Here is a 15825-nt window from a genome sequence, read left to right on the forward strand (position 1 = left end):
CCTTGTCGAAGTTATCTTAGAGTTCCTGTATATAATCAGTATTCCCAGAAAACTAGGTCCGGCGAACTACGCGACTAAATAGAGGAAACGCTAGGCTAATAGTTAGAAAGGGAGGGCTATGGTAAGCTAGAGACTATAGACCCTATTCGGCGAAATCAGCCCTCTTACTCTACTCGAGTAGAACGAAAGCCTTTAGTTCTACTCTAATGGAGCTATACGGACCAAATACATTAGTCTATAGGATTTCCTATCAAAGATATAAGTTCTAGAATATAAAATTTCTATCTATAGTTATCTAGAAGAGGAGAGATAAGAGGAACATATATAGATCGGCTATACGTTCTGCATTAGGTATAAGAATCTATTAGTATTACTCTGAAACTACATGGAGCGTTTAGGGATAGCGTTTAGGGATATGGTTGCTGGAAAATCTCTTTCACATTAAGAGCAGGAGATACCATCAACATAAAAAACACATCTTGAGATTGGTTAGAGCTCCCACGTCGAGTTTACAATAAAGATTGCAACGCGGGAAGTCGATCTCACAGAAAGCCGAGGTAGCATCAATACAGCCACACTCGCTGGACCCCATCCACAGCTTCTTTGGCTTGCCGATTCAGTCTCCCATACTCCCACCTCAATCCGAGTGCAAGGACGGCACAGACGAAGCTGCACACGGCACAGACTTTGTTTCCTGTCGGAAAGCCTGCTGCTGCCTCGCTCCCTCTCCAGATCCATGCCGCGACTATGGAGGCTAAGCCGACACCGGCACTATTCAATCCTGCAGCAAGACCAATCGTCCTCTGGCTGGGAGCATTGCACGTTACCCATCCTGCAAGCGGGGCGAGCGTGGGGAAGGCCCCAGCAGAAGCCAGGATCAAGGCACCATATCGTTGGAGGTATGCATCCGCAGGGAGGACGGCACTTGTCATGAATCCTATGCCACTGAGCATTGAAGCTCCTGCTGCATGGTAACCGCGAGCATTAAAATGATCGGCGGACCAAGCTAGACAAAGGGAAACGACAAATCCCACACACCACGGTGGTACGGTCATAAGTTGTGCCTTGACAGATGCGTAGCCGAGGCCGTTGACAATGGTGGGAGAAAAGTAGGAAAGTGAAGCGAAGACGATCACGTCGAGAAACTATTTTCAACGAGTCAGTTGAGTGTTTTCTTGCTCCTTGTAAGATCAAAGGCAACATACGAAAGCCACGTAATGTACAACCATGCGTGGGCTGAGCGCCTGTAGGATCTCGCGACGGCTTGCAGGTTCTCTCGTGAAAGAACTGTTTTGCTCTTCCAGACCCTGCTGGACAAGTTCCCTCTCTTCCTCTGTGAGCCATTTTGCGGTCGATGGATAGTCGGGGAGGTAGACAATGAGGATGAGGGTGCTGAGGATTGTGATGAGGCCTTCGATCACGAAGAGCCACTGCCATCCTTTCAGACCAGAGTGGCCGTTGATGAAGCCCACTCCATAGGCGACGCAGCCACCAAAGGCTCCAGCCAGTGTTGTTGATGCCGAAAAGAAAGCGATTCTCACAGAGCGCTCTTCCTGCCTATACCAAAAACTTATATAGTAAACGATGCCTGCCAAGTTGATTAGTCGCTGTACCTCATCTCAAGTGTGTGCATAGGTACCAAGATAGAAGCCTGCCTCGAAACCCCGATGAGAAATCGAATCACCAAGACCGAAGCATAATTTTTCAACCATGCAAACGAGAGTGTGAGCACTCCCCAGCAGAAAAACAATAGTCCGAACCAGATAGAAGGCCGGAAGAATCGTTTGAGCGCGAAATTGGCAGGCACGTCGAAGAGACTGTAAGCCACTGCAAAGACTGTGATGGTGACAGCGTAGTCATTGGTAGTCATATGGAATGACTGGAGGAAAGAGTCGCCGGTCTCGCGGTTGAGGATTTTGGCGTTCCCAATATTGGAGCGATCAAGGTAGTTGAGAAGATATACCCAGGCAAAGATGGGCATCAGTCGAAGATCGATCTTGTGTCTGAGTCTACGAAGGCGTATAGCGTCATAAGGGCGGACTCCAGCTTTCTCGATTTGAGCAATAGCCAAGGTGCTCTTTTGCGCCTCGACGTTTGAGTTTTCGATTTCCATTGCTCCTTTCGTACAGGGCTTGTCCTCCTGGAGGGGGAAGATCAATTACAACAACGATTGTTAGCGATGGAGCGATGGATATATCTTCAGTTGGGAAAGAGCATCCCTTTATGTCTGTTCCCGCGAGGCCGTTGTCTTTTGTTGCTACATGCCTTGCCCGACTGATTGTGGGGTGATTCTGGGGTAAGGCTGATACATAAGGCCAGACCCCATGGGAAGTATTTTCTTGTTCAGCCAAGTGGGAATGAGAAGTCGCATCTCGCAAGCACCACCGATTGGCTCTCTGTTGTCGAACCTCGAGACGATATCCGAGCACCATCGCCTCCCAGTATCACTACAAAGATCACGCTGCATGTTCTAGGGCACCACCTAAATCTGCGGCCAAGGACACTGCAGGGAGCTCTCCTACCCCAAGCAGGACAGAACTTTGCGAGCCAGGTTGAAAGGCAGGGCCTCCAGTGTCAACGTGCAAAAACGAAGTCGAGCAGATGGCACGGAGAATGTTTTGGCCATCAAAGAAATAGCGTGTACATACCAACTCCAGACTTCATTACATCAGCGAGAAGTAGCAGCCAAACAGCTCAACCGACAGGTCTCTATCATCAACTCGAGCTTTAGTATCCTCCTGTCTCTTGATGAGTTCTCGGAGGAGACGAGCCGCGCGTCTCGCGTTCTTTGTAGCACCGGAGCTAATATTGAATGGCGGGATCGTGCTGTTGCTCTCTGGCTGGGCCTGTAAGACAGGCTTTGAATCTCCCAAAGCTTCCAGCTGCTCGACAGCCCAGTTTCGCCTGTACTCGTTCGGACACTCGGCCCCGAAGATGAACACAGGCCATAGTAGACCTGGGTGGACGATCTTTGATCCATCGACAACTTCCCCGTAGGAATCTTGAAAGTGCTGCCAGACTTGCTGCAACGCGGATTGAGTGGTCGGAGAGTGCGGAAGGGTCCACCATACCACGCGGTGTAGGTACACAAACAAGATCCAGTAACAAGCAAGATGGACACTGAAGACTTCATGAAGTCGCGATGCCACGTCCAAGGGCAGGATCTCACACAGCTGATCTTTCTCCAGGGATGTCATGGTTGGCTTTTGGTCCCAAATTTCCCATAGGTCGTGTTCCAATTGTTTGCCTGCCATGATGACGGCGAACTCATCGTCAGGAGTGCCTCGACGACGGTGATGCCGATCATGGGAGTCTATGCGTCGACAGAAACCTTGCGTGCACATATACCACTCAACGGCAGGTTGAAATATTGAGTGTATGACGATCTGCTTGATGTGGCCCGCAGTAAGCGATGATTTGAAACATTTACCAGCCAGGGGTATCAGGAGCATGTTGAGGCGAGTCAGACGGCGTTGACCGCAGTATACTTGCCAACTCCAGATTTTCATGCTCGGTATCATCATCATGATCTTCAACATGGGAACTGACGACGGGGAATGGATGTCGTGCAACAACTAACAATGCCTGCTCCGAAAGAAGACGACGATCACCACTGAGATGTGTTGCTCTACTGTCCAAGGTTGCGAGCCAAGACAACAGATATCGCGAGGAATAATTCCAGGTGGTGTCTCTCAGTATAACCGTATCAGCCAGATCACGAGGAAATGGTGTGCTCGCCTCATCCTGGTCGCGCATAACCTCAAACCATGCAAAGAGGAAGATCGCCGCCAAATCCCGCTTGTTGCACCTTTGGTCCGGCCGCTTATCGTCTAGCACGCTAGCACGAAATGGACGCAAGGCTGAGTTGTATCGGTCGCAGATGCTCCTGGCATACGTTTCGCGATCTTGCCCGGCAGATTGAGAGACCTCGTCGATGAACAATAGCTCGACCAGGCAAAGCAAAATGTCCAATACCTCTCGACTCTGACGGCTCAATTCGACCAGATGACGTTGCAGCCTTCGCCATTTCCGCACACCCCCGATCAGCATTGCTGCGGGTGGCTGTACCACGCGCTGGAAAAGCGTCAGAAGGTGCTTAATGTCTAGTATATGAGGATTGACAGAAACAGTCGATGTCATTTCTGTTGGCTTCACAAAGGTTGCTTCTTTTGTCTCGTTGTTGCCAATGTTCTGTCGGACTGTGCCAGAATTGCTTGGTGGTAGTGCGTGAAGAAAGTCGTTCCATGGCTCAACGTCCTGCTCCGACATATGGGCCTCCCTGTTTGTGCTCGTAGGCCAGCGATTCTGCATGAAGTCGTCTTGGTATAAATTATACTCTGTAGAGACAGCACCAACTATTGCCGAAGGACCGCACTCTGTCGGCGTTGCCTCTGGTGCGTTTGCAGCGAGGCTGTAACCGCTCCACGAGGGGCTGAAGCCAGGCACATAGGTCTCAAAATCCATGAAATTGGACTCGAACCATGGGTTTCGAGTTTGGCCAGAGGTGTTCCCTGCATGTTCAACGTGGGCCTGGGCGGGCGTGGCGGGGTCACTCGGAGTTTATGGAAAGGGAAAATGCGGAATTGAGCATCTCTCGAGTTTTTAGGAATACTTCTATGTATCCGCATCAGCTGAGGCTTATCAGAGATGCTAAAGGCGGATCAAGTCGAGTCCGGCAGCCTCCAAAACAAGATCTCCCTAGACCCCTAGACCTAAAGCCTGGCTCTCATCTCCCTAGACATAGCTTCATTATCTACTACCCAGGGCAGTTTCTTCGAGGCCCAGGCAGAAAATGCCAGCTTCTGCGATACCACACTCATCCAGTCACCCCCCGTAATCTGACGCGCTTCTTCTGCAGGATTATAACCCAGCCTGCCGCGCCCATCGGTTACTGACCCCTGTTTCCCCGGTTGCGGGGCAAAATGTCCATCTGCCCTCTTGTAGATTGTCACCACTGTTGCGCCGCCGAGGCCCATGTTATGAGCAAGACAGTGTTTTGTCTGAGGTCTCGAACGGCTCGTTGTCCAGCCCCTCAGATGCCATACTAGCTCGGCACACTGTGCAAGGCCAGTGGCTCCTAAAGGATGGCCTTTAGATATGAGACCACCGCTGGGATTGACAATCCAAGTCTTGACGCCATCATTCCTTTCATCTTGTTGCCCGCAAGTAATTCTCTTCTCCTCCACGAGCTTCCATCCTTCCCCGGGCGCTGCGAGCCCCAAATCTTCCATAGAACACATCTGGTTGGTGGTAAAACAGTCATGCAGTTCAATGACATCCATGTCGTTGGGACCGAGACCCGCTTGTTCATACGCGGCCGTGGCCGCTTGTCGCGTCATACCCGAACCAATGAGTTCCATTGCGCTGCGACTTTCAAACAACTCTGGAGAATCTGTCGCAAGGGCTTGACCAGCAATCTCTATGGCTGAAGTCTCAAGGTGTGGATGGCTGGCGAGAATTGATTCCGATACGACTACAGCAGCACCTGCACCAGTCTTACAGGCAATTAGCATAGCCAGTAAACTTCCTGGAATTGGACCTACCGACGACGGACAGTATTGAAGTCGAGTTATTGTCCCAGACACAGTACGACTATTCAGAACATCGTCTGGTGAGACTGCTTGGACCAGTTGGCTGTAAGGATTGTTTACTCCGTGGGAGCGATTGATCGAGGCAATACCAGCAAAATGCTTCTTCTGCGCGCCTCGCAGGGAATAGCGGACCAAGTACTCGGACTGCGCATTGGCGTACAAGAGAGGAGTCCACCCAGGTGAAGGCTTGCCTCTCTCTGCCTTTGGTATCTGCTCCTGCGACATATCCAAAATTCGCGACAAGGGGCTTGTGCGATCCTTGAACGTTTGAGGAAGTACTCCCGGATACATCTTGTCGAAGCCGATGACCAGGACGCAGTTGGCGGACCCCGATTTGATCGCCTGGTTGGCAAGCCATAGGGCTGTGCTGCCCGAGCTGCACCAGTTGTTCACGTTGAAGATTGGTATTCCTGTAATCCCCAGGCTGTAGAAGACCCGTTGAGCACATGTTGAATCTCCATAGACGTAAGCTCCAACTCCTTGGTCAACCTCGTCATAGGTGATTCCGGCGTCGATGAGTGCCTTGACAGCGGCTTCCACCGCCAGACCAAGATAGTCGGAACCCGGATCAGTGGCTTGAGATGCGGCTCTTTTAGGGGAGCAAAACGGAGTCATACCAACTCCCACAACGAAAGCGCGTGTTGCCATGGTGCCGTAGCAAGGCTTCGGCACTCTCTAAGTTATTCTCTTCCCGTTGGAGCGAACTGAGGTTGAGCTGAAAGTAGACCAGTTCCGTCACGGCCTCGAGTCAGCCGGGTCAGCTCTTGCAGGAAACCGAAGTCCAGGCAGTTTAGAGAAATAAAATTCTCGACTTCTCAACTCATACAGCCTCCCTTATCTGCCTCATCATATCTATGCATGAATACATGAGAGAGTCGAGACACAGTAGACCAATGATTGGAGCAAAGTCCTAGCCATCTGGAGTGCAGAGCACGCCGACTGGCCATCGCGTATCGGATGATCAATTCATTGGTTCCAAATGCTTTGAAGCGTCGACACTAGAAGGCTTCTCCACCAACAGGCGATTGGCGTGGAATGCAAGATAGTCCCAAGGAGAACTCACGAGAGACCTAGTTCTTATATCACTCGATACGGGTGTTCAGATTCACGAGGTATGATGTGAAGGCTCTCGACCAAGACTGGCTATCATCGTCCCAACTTCGACACATTTACATTTGTCGCCGCTATCAACATGGCATCCAGCAAAACCAACCAAAGAGGTTACCGTTCGCTGGCTCTTCTCGAACAGAAAGGTGCATCTATTGTACACGGTCCCTCTCAAGTGCGGGCACAAGAATCGACGTTTGGACGGACTCTCCGAAAACAAGCGATCGAGCGACCCAATGGACTCTTTGTAGAATCCCACCACCAAAACAGGAGTCTGACCTACTCTGAGGCTGATGATCGAACGGACAACCTGGCTCGAGGCCTTTCTGTGGCACTAGGCGTGAAGAAAGGCGACAGAGTGGCCATCATGGCTGGAAACGAGATTGAATATATCGAGGTCTTCTTCGCATGCACGAAACTCGGCGCATTCTGCACGTTGACCAACTATGCATACAACGAACAGGAGATGCACAGTGTTCTCTCCTCAATCGGTGCCTCGGTTCTGATCACGCTCCCTTTCTTCGGCCGGTACGACTACAGGCCATGGCTACCGCGGCTTAAACTCAATATCCCGAGCTTGAAGCACACGATATTATTCCACGATGACCAACGTCAACGAGAGGAAGCCGTCCATTACGAAGACATAATCGCAGCAGGGTCAAAGTCCACCTTGGATCTGCTCGGAGTAGAAAAAACCCTCAACGCTGGCGAAGTGATCAACCTCCAATTCACCAGCGGCTCCACGGGGATGCCCAAAGCATCGGCGCTGACACATCGCGGCCTTCTGCACTGCGGAAGACATATTGGCGACACGATGTATCTTCAACCTTCGGACAAGATCTGCCTTCCCGTGCCGTTATTCCACAGCTTTGGGATTGTCATCGGTGTTGCTGCGGCACTTGTGCGCGGCGCGTCGGTCGTGCTTTGCGGAAGCACATTCAACGTTGAAACCACACTCACAAGTGTCTCCAAGTACAAATGTACGGGCATATATGGTGTCACGACCATGTTCGCTGCGGAGATGAACCATTCGAATTTTGCTTCATATGACCTGTCGAGTCTTCGATTCGCCATCTTGTCGGGATCTGCAGTCTCGGAGACCTTGATGCGTAAGGTCTGGGCGGCGTTTGGTCTCACACAGACTCACACAAACTGGGGAATGACGGAAGCTGGTTCGATAGTCACGATGACGAGAGACACGGACAGCATTCGCCAGCGGACGCTTACATCTGGCCGACTGTTTCCCGGATTTTCCGCTAAAATTGTCGATCCGACGACCAACACAGTCGTCTCAAGAGGAAGAAAAGGTGAAATAGTACTGAGAGGCCCAGGGGTCCAGGCATGTTATTATTCAAACCCTAGGAAAACTGCTGAGTCACATGTCATCCCACAAGAAGACGGGTTAGAATGGTTCCACACAGGCGATGAAGGCTTCATCAGCACCGACGGGTTCTTCACCATCACGGGACGGATCAAAGACATGATCATTCGGGGAGGCGAAAACATCAGTCCCTTGGAGATTAAAGCGCGCCTGGCAGCTCATCCTTCCATAGCTCAGAGCGCCGTTATCGGGGTCCCCGATGAAAAGTACGGCGAAGAGGTTTGCGCATTCATAGAGGCACGGCCGGAGGCGGAAATCCCAGCCGACGACGAGGTCAGATCATGGGTCCGGGAGAAATTGGCACATTTCAAACAGCCCAAGTACATAGTATGGTTGGGATCTCGACCACAATTTCAAGTCTGGCCTAAGACAGGGACTGGTAAACTGCGAAAACCGGACTTGCGACTTATCGCTGCTAGGCTATTCGAACCTCACAAGAGCAGACTGCAGTCTAATTTGATGGCTGAGACTCGTTTGTAGGACCAGGAATTGCGAAGACAGGGGACTTCCCAGAATTGAATTGATGAATGTGTTTCGAAAATTGGTCGTTCCATATCTAGACTTGAACAGATGATCGCAGAGATTGAGGGTATTTTGAAGCAGAATGTCGAAGAGGGTGACCGTAATTACGGAGGTAGCGTAGGCAATGAGTGAAAAAATTAATTCAATGATGCAGAGGGTCTCCTAGATGAATTCTATTGAGTAAAGGTATATAGGGACAGAAAGGGGATGTAGAAATATAAATATATCCTAATTAGTTCTCTATTATAATCTAGAGTCGTGTTTAATTGATTAGTCCTTGTCTTTAGACTTCTAATCTTTCGGATTATAGTAACTTAGATACTGCGATATAAGCTCAAGGAGTTTAAATACTAAATTATCTATAGAAAAGCATTTACTAGTCCGTTGTGACACAGTTACAATATATAGACGCTAATTCACATTTACTATATGCAAAATACCTTATAGTGAGGCTAATCACGCATCTAGGCCTAGTATAGATATGAATACACTCTACAGCTACAGGTAAGTAGTCTCTAAAATTGCGCCGAAACAGGTGTCCAGATACTGTTCAACATTGAATTCCGATATAGAAAAGTTCATCACCATTACTCACCAGCGTGTAAAGTCCGCGGAATTCGCTGGTTCATAACTATTACATACTGTAATAACTATTATTATTTTGCATCAAACTCTACCGTTACTGTCTTTTCCGGAATTGTGTTCCTATTATCAGTGGCACAGACTACCGCTTCCCATGAGCTCAACTTTTGATGTGTCGTTCGCGGGAACTAGAATAACATTGTTCGATGGTTCACATCGACGTAAGAAGAGCAATCAGGAAAGGCTTAGTCAATACAAGACGGTGCACATTGCTAACCTTTAAAGGGAATCTCAAGCTCAACTTTTGATGGGAGAAAAGTGTCGCATTTCATCATCAATGAAGAATTGACTCGAATGTTGAAAACGAATGGGCTACTATGTTGGTGCTTTTGCGTTTGACCGAGACAAATCGATGAGGCAGCCGAGGGTCATTCTCCAGCTTATTCGGCTTGCGTCTCCCGGGATTTAATCCCATCAGGCACCGTAAAGGCCCAAAGATATAAGAAGGCGACTCGGTACGTACTCGTAAAGTCCCTTTCGATCACTGACGACGGAGTCTACGAGCTTACTAGAATAGAGGCTAATATGCTGGATGCAAATTGTCTCGACGGCGTCACAAAAGTTCATGCAGGAGGAGAAGGAGAATGGCAATCAAGCTTCGTCCAAAGGACTAGGCGACACCTTGGTGTTGTTCAATTGTCTTCTTTTGGGGGGTATCTGAGCAGACTCTGGCTGATTTTATCCCCTGCCCTCGGAAGGGAAACAGCTGTATGGCAGTTTGCGTCGATTCTATCAGGTCTGCCAGGTCACCGCGACACAAATCGAGAAAGTATCGTCGAGGCTGGTCCAACAATGTCGTCGGGCTCGTTCTTGGCAAGTACCCTCTGACCTCTGTCAGGGGTTGCTCAATTTTCTTAATCCAGGAGACGATTGACCTATTCGCGACGACCGGGTCTATCGGTGCCGAAAACTCTGCGACCACCTCTCTCTTGGGGAGCCTGCTGGCTGATAGGAACAACATTGACAGCAATAGAGTCGAAGCCCATGCTCTTCAACAAGTCCTTGGTATCAGAGTCGACATCCAGCTGACCACTCTCGGTATTCTGGGTGAAGTCCAACGCGGAGATTTCTGGGACATATTGATCCTTGCGTTCACGCTCTTCTTCTTGCAGCTTGAAGGAAATACCACGAACAGGTCCTCGCTGAATACGCTTCATCAAATGGGTGGTGTAACCAGCGATCTAAAATCGCAGCCATGTCAGTATTTTTCACTCAGCTGAGGGGTATTCATGGAGGGCGCACCTTGTTGCGAAGACGCTTGGAGGCGATAATGGCGATTTCATCGCATATTCTCTTATTGGTCTCGAAGTCGAGAGTGAGCTTTGGATAGTACCGCTCGATGATGACTTTAGCGGACTTCTTTACAGTCTGAATGCAGCAATATATTAGTGGTTGTTGCGAGAAAATATCATACCGCCATAATAGCAGTCTAGGTTCGATTTTACTGACCTTCGTTCGAACGCGACCCATGTTGACGGTTGGCTGTTGCTTGACAAGAGACTCGTTGGAAACGTGCAGTTGAGATTCTGGAAATTGATTTGCAACTTTCCGTAGATCTTGGCACTGCCCTCTGTGTGCCAAGGAATTTGACAGATAAGATAAGATCTACAATTCATTCACATGACTGCGAAGCAATAAGTTCCATCCTAGCCGTTAATGAAATTGTGATAAACAAGGGATCTTCCAGCCAGTTGCTGTTGCATCTTGAGATACAATCTATTGATATTTACAGCTAGTATACACTTCCCTAGGAACGCCGGTCTGGATCATAGCTCTGAGATGCAGACTGAGTCAAGCGATCCATCTCGTCCACAAGGTCTGCGTCAATCTTGACTCGCCCTCCTCGGCCTCGACCTCTTCGAAGGAGGGGTGTCCGCAAAGAATTAGATCTTGCCGCTGCAGAGACTTGCTCTCGGGTTTGTCGCAGATCAGAGTCTGCCTGAGGGATATTGTTTTTGAGATGCCAATTAGTCTTTACAGAGGCCTGGATATCAAGCTTCCCAGTCTGCGTGACAATGGCGGCCTCAGGCTGGACGACGCATTTCGGTCCACCTGGCACGGGTTCCCATTTGAGATTGCCAACGTCCACTCTGTTCGGGTTACTGACAACGAATCCAGCCACACCCAAGTGAGGCTTATTCTGGGTGTCACTCATGGCACTTGATTGCAAGACCCTGCCAGCAGCTGGCTGCCGGCCTGCCAACGGACCGTTTCTGGCATCATTGAGGACAAACCTGCCAGAGTATTGATAAGATAGACCAGCCGACGGATGTGTCCTAGGAGGACCCGTCTGCTTGTATCGATATGCGGTGATCGTGTCCCGTCCGTACGACCAAGGATCCTTGTTGCCAAGCTCTGGCTGGGGTCCATCTGCGAGATCAAAGAAGCTCGCAATCAAGGGTCCGAATTGGCCCGGCTCTGATCTTAGGTCCCGGAGGTGCCCGGTGATATCTTCCTCGGTTATCTCAGCAGGAGTCTGCTGGGATAACTCTTCCGCGGAGCCTTCATCCAACGCCGTGGAACGCTGCTCTGAAAGTCGCCGTTCTGTAAGATGTTGCTTTACGAGATCTCGGAATGCAGCTTTCTTTTCTGGTGTGATTGTATTCAAGAAGTTATCAAACTCAAATTCTGTGATCCCGGCCAAGTATGGACCAGTGTAGCGCCATCTTCGCTTTGCCGGGTTAGTCGAATTCGGGTCATCTATGAGTTCTGCTCCAAATCTCATAGATGCCTCGTCCTCAAAGATCGAGTCCGCGACAGAGTCGGATTGAACACGCTTCTCAGCCTCAGACTGCTCAAACTGCTCAAGGCTGGCTTTCAGGTGAGCCGGGAGTTTGGCTACACGTTGCGCCTTGTCGGCGCTGAGCCAGGCGGTTGACTCGTCTTGTTGTTCAATTTCGGGAAGGGCATCTGCAGTCGTATTGTCGAGCGCTGGAGCAAAGGGACTGACGTTGTCGCGTCTCCCCCTTCCCTTATCGTCTGGGAGTGTGACTCGTAAGTCCAGCTCTTGGAACTTCCGTAGATTTATGACATGGTCGGCGGCTGATTCGAAATCGGCAATATGCTCAGGTGTATCGATGCCTCCTCGTATCCTGAAAGTTGGAGTACCACTTTTGGTGGTAGTTCTTATGGGCAACGGACGCTTCAACCCCCAGTCGCCTCTTTTCAGAGATGTTTTTGGTGTCTCTAATGCCGCTCGTGTTGGATGGATAGTGGTAGCTGTGTCGGAGGAAGGCTGGTCGGTATATCTGTCGGCTGTAGGTAGCGGAATAGGTGACGGTAGAGCAAACAGCCTCGAATTTCGCAGGAGGTTTGCTGCAGGCGACAGCCGCACTGCACTCATTGCTGCAACCACTGGACCAGCTTGACGCAAAGGATTGTGTGCTCGAAGCTTTGCTCGTATCGAATGTCTCCTGCGTCGTCCTGGGATACTTTCCTAAAGTTTCGAGGAACAATGTGCCAAGCCTACGGTCGATTTTACAAGCATGAAGCGTCGTGGCCGTGGAAAGGCAAGTCACGTGTTGGCTATACCGTTAAATTTACTGTTCACAATCCATCTGCGTGAAGAGAGTTGTGCATCCTTGCTCAGGAAACGAAAGTCCTGGAGCAGCTGGAATCCTTGGGATTTGGCAGTTCTACCATATCAGAGCCCTTGAAGCACGACCAGACTATCATTCGCCACATTTACAGCAATCACAATCACCCTCGCTATACCTTGACTTGATCGTCAACAAGCTCTGCAAATTCTGTCCGCTAGCTAGTAAGTTCCAGGGTCAGGAGAGCCCCTTCCACGATCTCCCTTGACTCTTCAACAAGTTCTGTCGCATTTCAATTGGCCCATACCAATCTCCCTGACAAGAATTCGGCCGCTCCGTCAGCATTCGCAGTAAACCAGACGCAGCAACTCGCCGACAATTTTATATTATCCACATACCTGTCACGGCCACCTTGCTAGATCGATAAGCATCTCACCAAGTTGAAGGTTGAAAATCCTAAATCCCGGATGTTCTGCCTGGAGAAAGCTTAAGAGGTTGAAGGCAGCAAGCTTTGAGGCAGTATATGCCGAAAATGTTGGCAATGCAGCAGGTGGGCGATGAACAACAACACTGGAGCCGATCCGGACATCGATGGCCACCCAAGATTTGATTTGAAGAATGCCTGTACCTTTCTTACCGAGCCATTGACGTTGATCTCAAGGCAGTTTTTGGCTACAGATAGGCTCTTATTGAGGTATCCTGCATTCGAAGTGACGGCGTCGATCTTGCCAAAAGCGCTAGGTACTTCCTCAGACACAATCGCTTCAGTGACATCAGCTTGAAAGTTGAGGCATATGCACCCTTAATCTTTCGATTTCTTCTTGTGCGATAGCAAGAGAGAGGCTCTTGTCTATGAGCTGTTATGACAACTGCACGAGCACTTGCTTGCGCAAAAGCTATTGCCGATGCCTGTACCTCCTCCTGCAATGAGAACAGCCGTCCCATGAGCAATCAGCGACGGGTGGAGCGGATGGATGGCGGCATAAGGTGTGTAATGCCACGATTTGGTGAAGGATGGAAAGGTTGACACTGCACACGTTGAACAAGTTGAATAACCCCCCCCCCCCCCCCCAAAACCCCACCCCACCTTTAGAGATTCTGGGACGCAATGACAGAGCTATTTGCAGGTATCTCACTCAGGTTCAGAGCGATGTATAGGCAACGTGCTTCTGACTGCCTGGCGCATCCTGATCATTGAGATGAGAAATGCCGCAGGTTGAGCATTGATCACAACACTCAGGACCGGTTAACACCCTGGACAATGAAACGAGCCAGACGGCTGCAATCAAATATTTTCAAGGCGCCAATTTGCGTATGGACGATTCTGCTGGGACATGAAAAGATCCGACAAGCACGAGAGGTACTGCACGTGCTGTCTGCTATAATGGGTGATTGAAAGAGCGAATAGCCCCTACAGAGACAGGCTAGGTCTTCTTCCGGCGAATGCTGGCGTATCCGGAATGGAAATCTTGAGATGAATCGGGAATTGAGCAAACCCCAGCCACTTTGTGGATTGATATTGACGTAATGGCGATGTTGGTATCGGGGCATTAATTCATAGTCCGTTTGAACCACACCGGGCAACACATTGGCTGAGGTGAGCTTATGCATCTGAACACTTTGGCAGGCCTCGGTTCGGCGTCAACCCAGCGTCAACAAACTTGCCACGGGCACGTGAACTCAATGTCGATTACCGCTTGGTTGGAATGGCATTTACCGACCCTTGACCTGGAATCGGAGCTCGTCCCACTTCATCAGACCTTTTTTTTCTGATCAATCATAGCGAGCATTTGCCGGGATCGAGAAACCCCTGGTCATGAAATCCCCTTTGTTCTTCTCAGTGCCGGTGCTCTTCTTGGAATAGAGAGAGTTGATATTCTCGTTCTCTTGCCGTCTCTTCTTCCGTGTTTCTTCCTCGTGCAACACTCGCGCAGTCAAGCTGGCAGTTGCTGAATCCTTGATGCCACTCGATAGCTTCGGAGTGGAAGTGCTAGATTGGGGTGTTCCTGATGGAGGCCCCCCGTTCATTTGGCCCTTTGCTTTTCTGACCAGCTCCCTTTCCATACCCTCATGTGAGCCAGCACCCACTATGTCGCTCTTTGGCTCCCTAGTGGCTTTTCTTTTCTTGCAACTGCTGGCCTTTTTGAGGGCGTGGGTCAGACCAAGAGCCCTCAGGAGCTCGACTCGTTCAATAAGCTGTGCCTTATCCTTTTCAGTGCTTGCCAAAATTGGAACGATGTCTCGCTCTTCGTAAGCCGTGCCGCATTGAACACATTTGCCATCACTCTTCATTTCCTTGATGGCTTCTTGAGAGAAAGCATGGCCACAGGGCACAATGTAGACAGCTTTCACGCTTGGACCCAACTGCTTGGAGGTGATCGGGCACACCCAGCGGCTTTCCTTGCTCTCCTCATCCTGATCAACCTCGAATTGTACTTCAACGACGTCTTTCAGGCTCTTGACTCTCCCTTGAATGAATCTCTCGTACTCATCCTTGTCGATAGCGCTGACTTCGGCAGGAAGGAGGAACTGGATAATGGCATCCTTGTTGTAAAGATTCCCCGCATGGTCTGATACAATTGGCTTGACAAGCGGTGTATTTGAAAGGGGACAGATAGACCATCTATGGGCTAGATGCTCTTGCTGTCGGTCTTTCAACTCGGTTGCGGTGGGATTTCGCGCAACCTCTTTGACGAGCTCGCGTCGAGTAGGAATACTAGACAATGGTCAGCTTGGCCATGTCAGCGATTGGGGCACCGACTCACCTTCCACCATCATTTCCCATTGTGTGAAGATCCCTGCTTGGGTCTAGTTTGGCGATAAGTCGACCTGAGAAGGATGGAGAAGAGGACCAAGTGGGAGGAAGGCAGCCCAGCCTTACGCGAAAATGCCAAGGCAGCCTTGTCTGCCCCGCCACGCTCAGGCTGCACGCTGGACTGAATTTTACTCTCTTTTGGTGTCTGTCCTTCGCTTCCAGGGGGCAGAACTTGCAAAATGACAACGCGGAATTATCCCAGAGAATTAAGTTTCTTATCTCCTTGTCCAC

At 50.0% G+C, this 15825-nt stretch overlaps 8 protein-coding genes across 8 annotated transcripts; 1 reads left to right on the forward strand and 7 right to left on the reverse strand.

The window, feature by feature from the left end:
* Positions 1–563: 563 nt before the first annotated feature.
* On the reverse strand, positions 564–2113 carry A1O9_03696 (uncharacterized protein; the record flags this gene model as incomplete). The annotated part of the gene is made up of 3 exons (XM_013405989.1): positions 564–1145; positions 1206–1557; positions 1614–2113. 3 exons carry the CDS (start codon positions 2111–2113, stop codon positions 564–566), a joined length of 1434 nt encoding a protein of 477 aa, XP_013261443.1.
* Positions 2114–2663: 550 nt separating this feature from the next.
* Positions 2664–3254, reverse strand: A1O9_03697 (uncharacterized protein; the record flags this gene model as incomplete). The annotated part of the gene is made up of 1 exon (XM_013405990.1): positions 2664–3254. One exon carries the CDS (start codon positions 3252–3254, stop codon positions 2664–2666), a length of 591 nt encoding a protein of 196 aa, XP_013261444.1.
* A 172-nt stretch (positions 3255–3426) lies between these two features.
* A1O9_03698 (uncharacterized protein) lies at positions 3427–4464 on the reverse strand (the record flags this gene model as incomplete). Its single annotated transcript, XM_013405991.1, has 1 exon — positions 3427–4464. The coding sequence occupies one exon, from the start codon at positions 4462–4464 to the stop codon at positions 3427–3429; it is 1038 nt and encodes a 345-aa protein (XP_013261445.1).
* Positions 4465–4712: 248 nt separating this feature from the next.
* A1O9_03699 (uncharacterized protein) lies at positions 4713–6239 on the reverse strand (the record flags this gene model as incomplete). Its single annotated transcript, XM_013405992.1, has 1 exon — positions 4713–6239. One exon carries the CDS (start codon positions 6237–6239, stop codon positions 4713–4715), a length of 1527 nt encoding a protein of 508 aa, XP_013261446.1.
* A 544-nt stretch (positions 6240–6783) lies between these two features.
* Positions 6784–8559, forward strand: A1O9_03700 (uncharacterized protein; the record flags this gene model as incomplete). Its single annotated transcript, XM_013405993.1, has 1 exon — positions 6784–8559. The coding sequence occupies one exon, from the start codon at positions 6784–6786 to the stop codon at positions 8557–8559; it is 1776 nt and encodes a 591-aa protein (XP_013261447.1).
* Positions 8560–10118: 1559 nt separating this feature from the next.
* A1O9_03701 (40S ribosomal protein S17) lies at positions 10119–10713 on the reverse strand (the record flags this gene model as incomplete). The annotated part of the gene is made up of 2 exons (XM_013405994.1): positions 10119–10424; positions 10486–10713. The coding sequence occupies 2 exons, from the start codon at positions 10711–10713 to the stop codon at positions 10119–10121; spliced, it is 534 nt and encodes a 177-aa protein (XP_013261448.1).
* Positions 10714–10990: 277 nt separating this feature from the next.
* Positions 10991–12586, reverse strand: A1O9_03702 (uncharacterized protein; the record flags this gene model as incomplete). Its single annotated transcript, XM_013405995.1, has 1 exon — positions 10991–12586. One exon carries the CDS (start codon positions 12584–12586, stop codon positions 10991–10993), a length of 1596 nt encoding a protein of 531 aa, XP_013261449.1.
* Positions 12587–14552: 1966 nt separating this feature from the next.
* A1O9_03703 (uncharacterized protein) lies at positions 14553–15564 on the reverse strand (the record flags this gene model as incomplete). Its single annotated transcript, XM_013405996.1, has 2 exons — positions 14553–15495; positions 15545–15564. The coding sequence occupies 2 exons, from the start codon at positions 15562–15564 to the stop codon at positions 14553–14555; spliced, it is 963 nt and encodes a 320-aa protein (XP_013261450.1).
* Positions 15565–15825: the final 261 nt, after the last annotated feature.

The sequence above is a fragment of the Exophiala aquamarina genome (assembly GCF_000709125.1).
Source record: "Exophiala aquamarina CBS 119918 chromosome Unknown aczIA-supercont1.3, whole genome shotgun sequence".
Classification (NCBI taxonomy): domain Eukaryota; kingdom Fungi; phylum Ascomycota; class Eurotiomycetes; order Chaetothyriales; family Herpotrichiellaceae; genus Exophiala; species Exophiala aquamarina.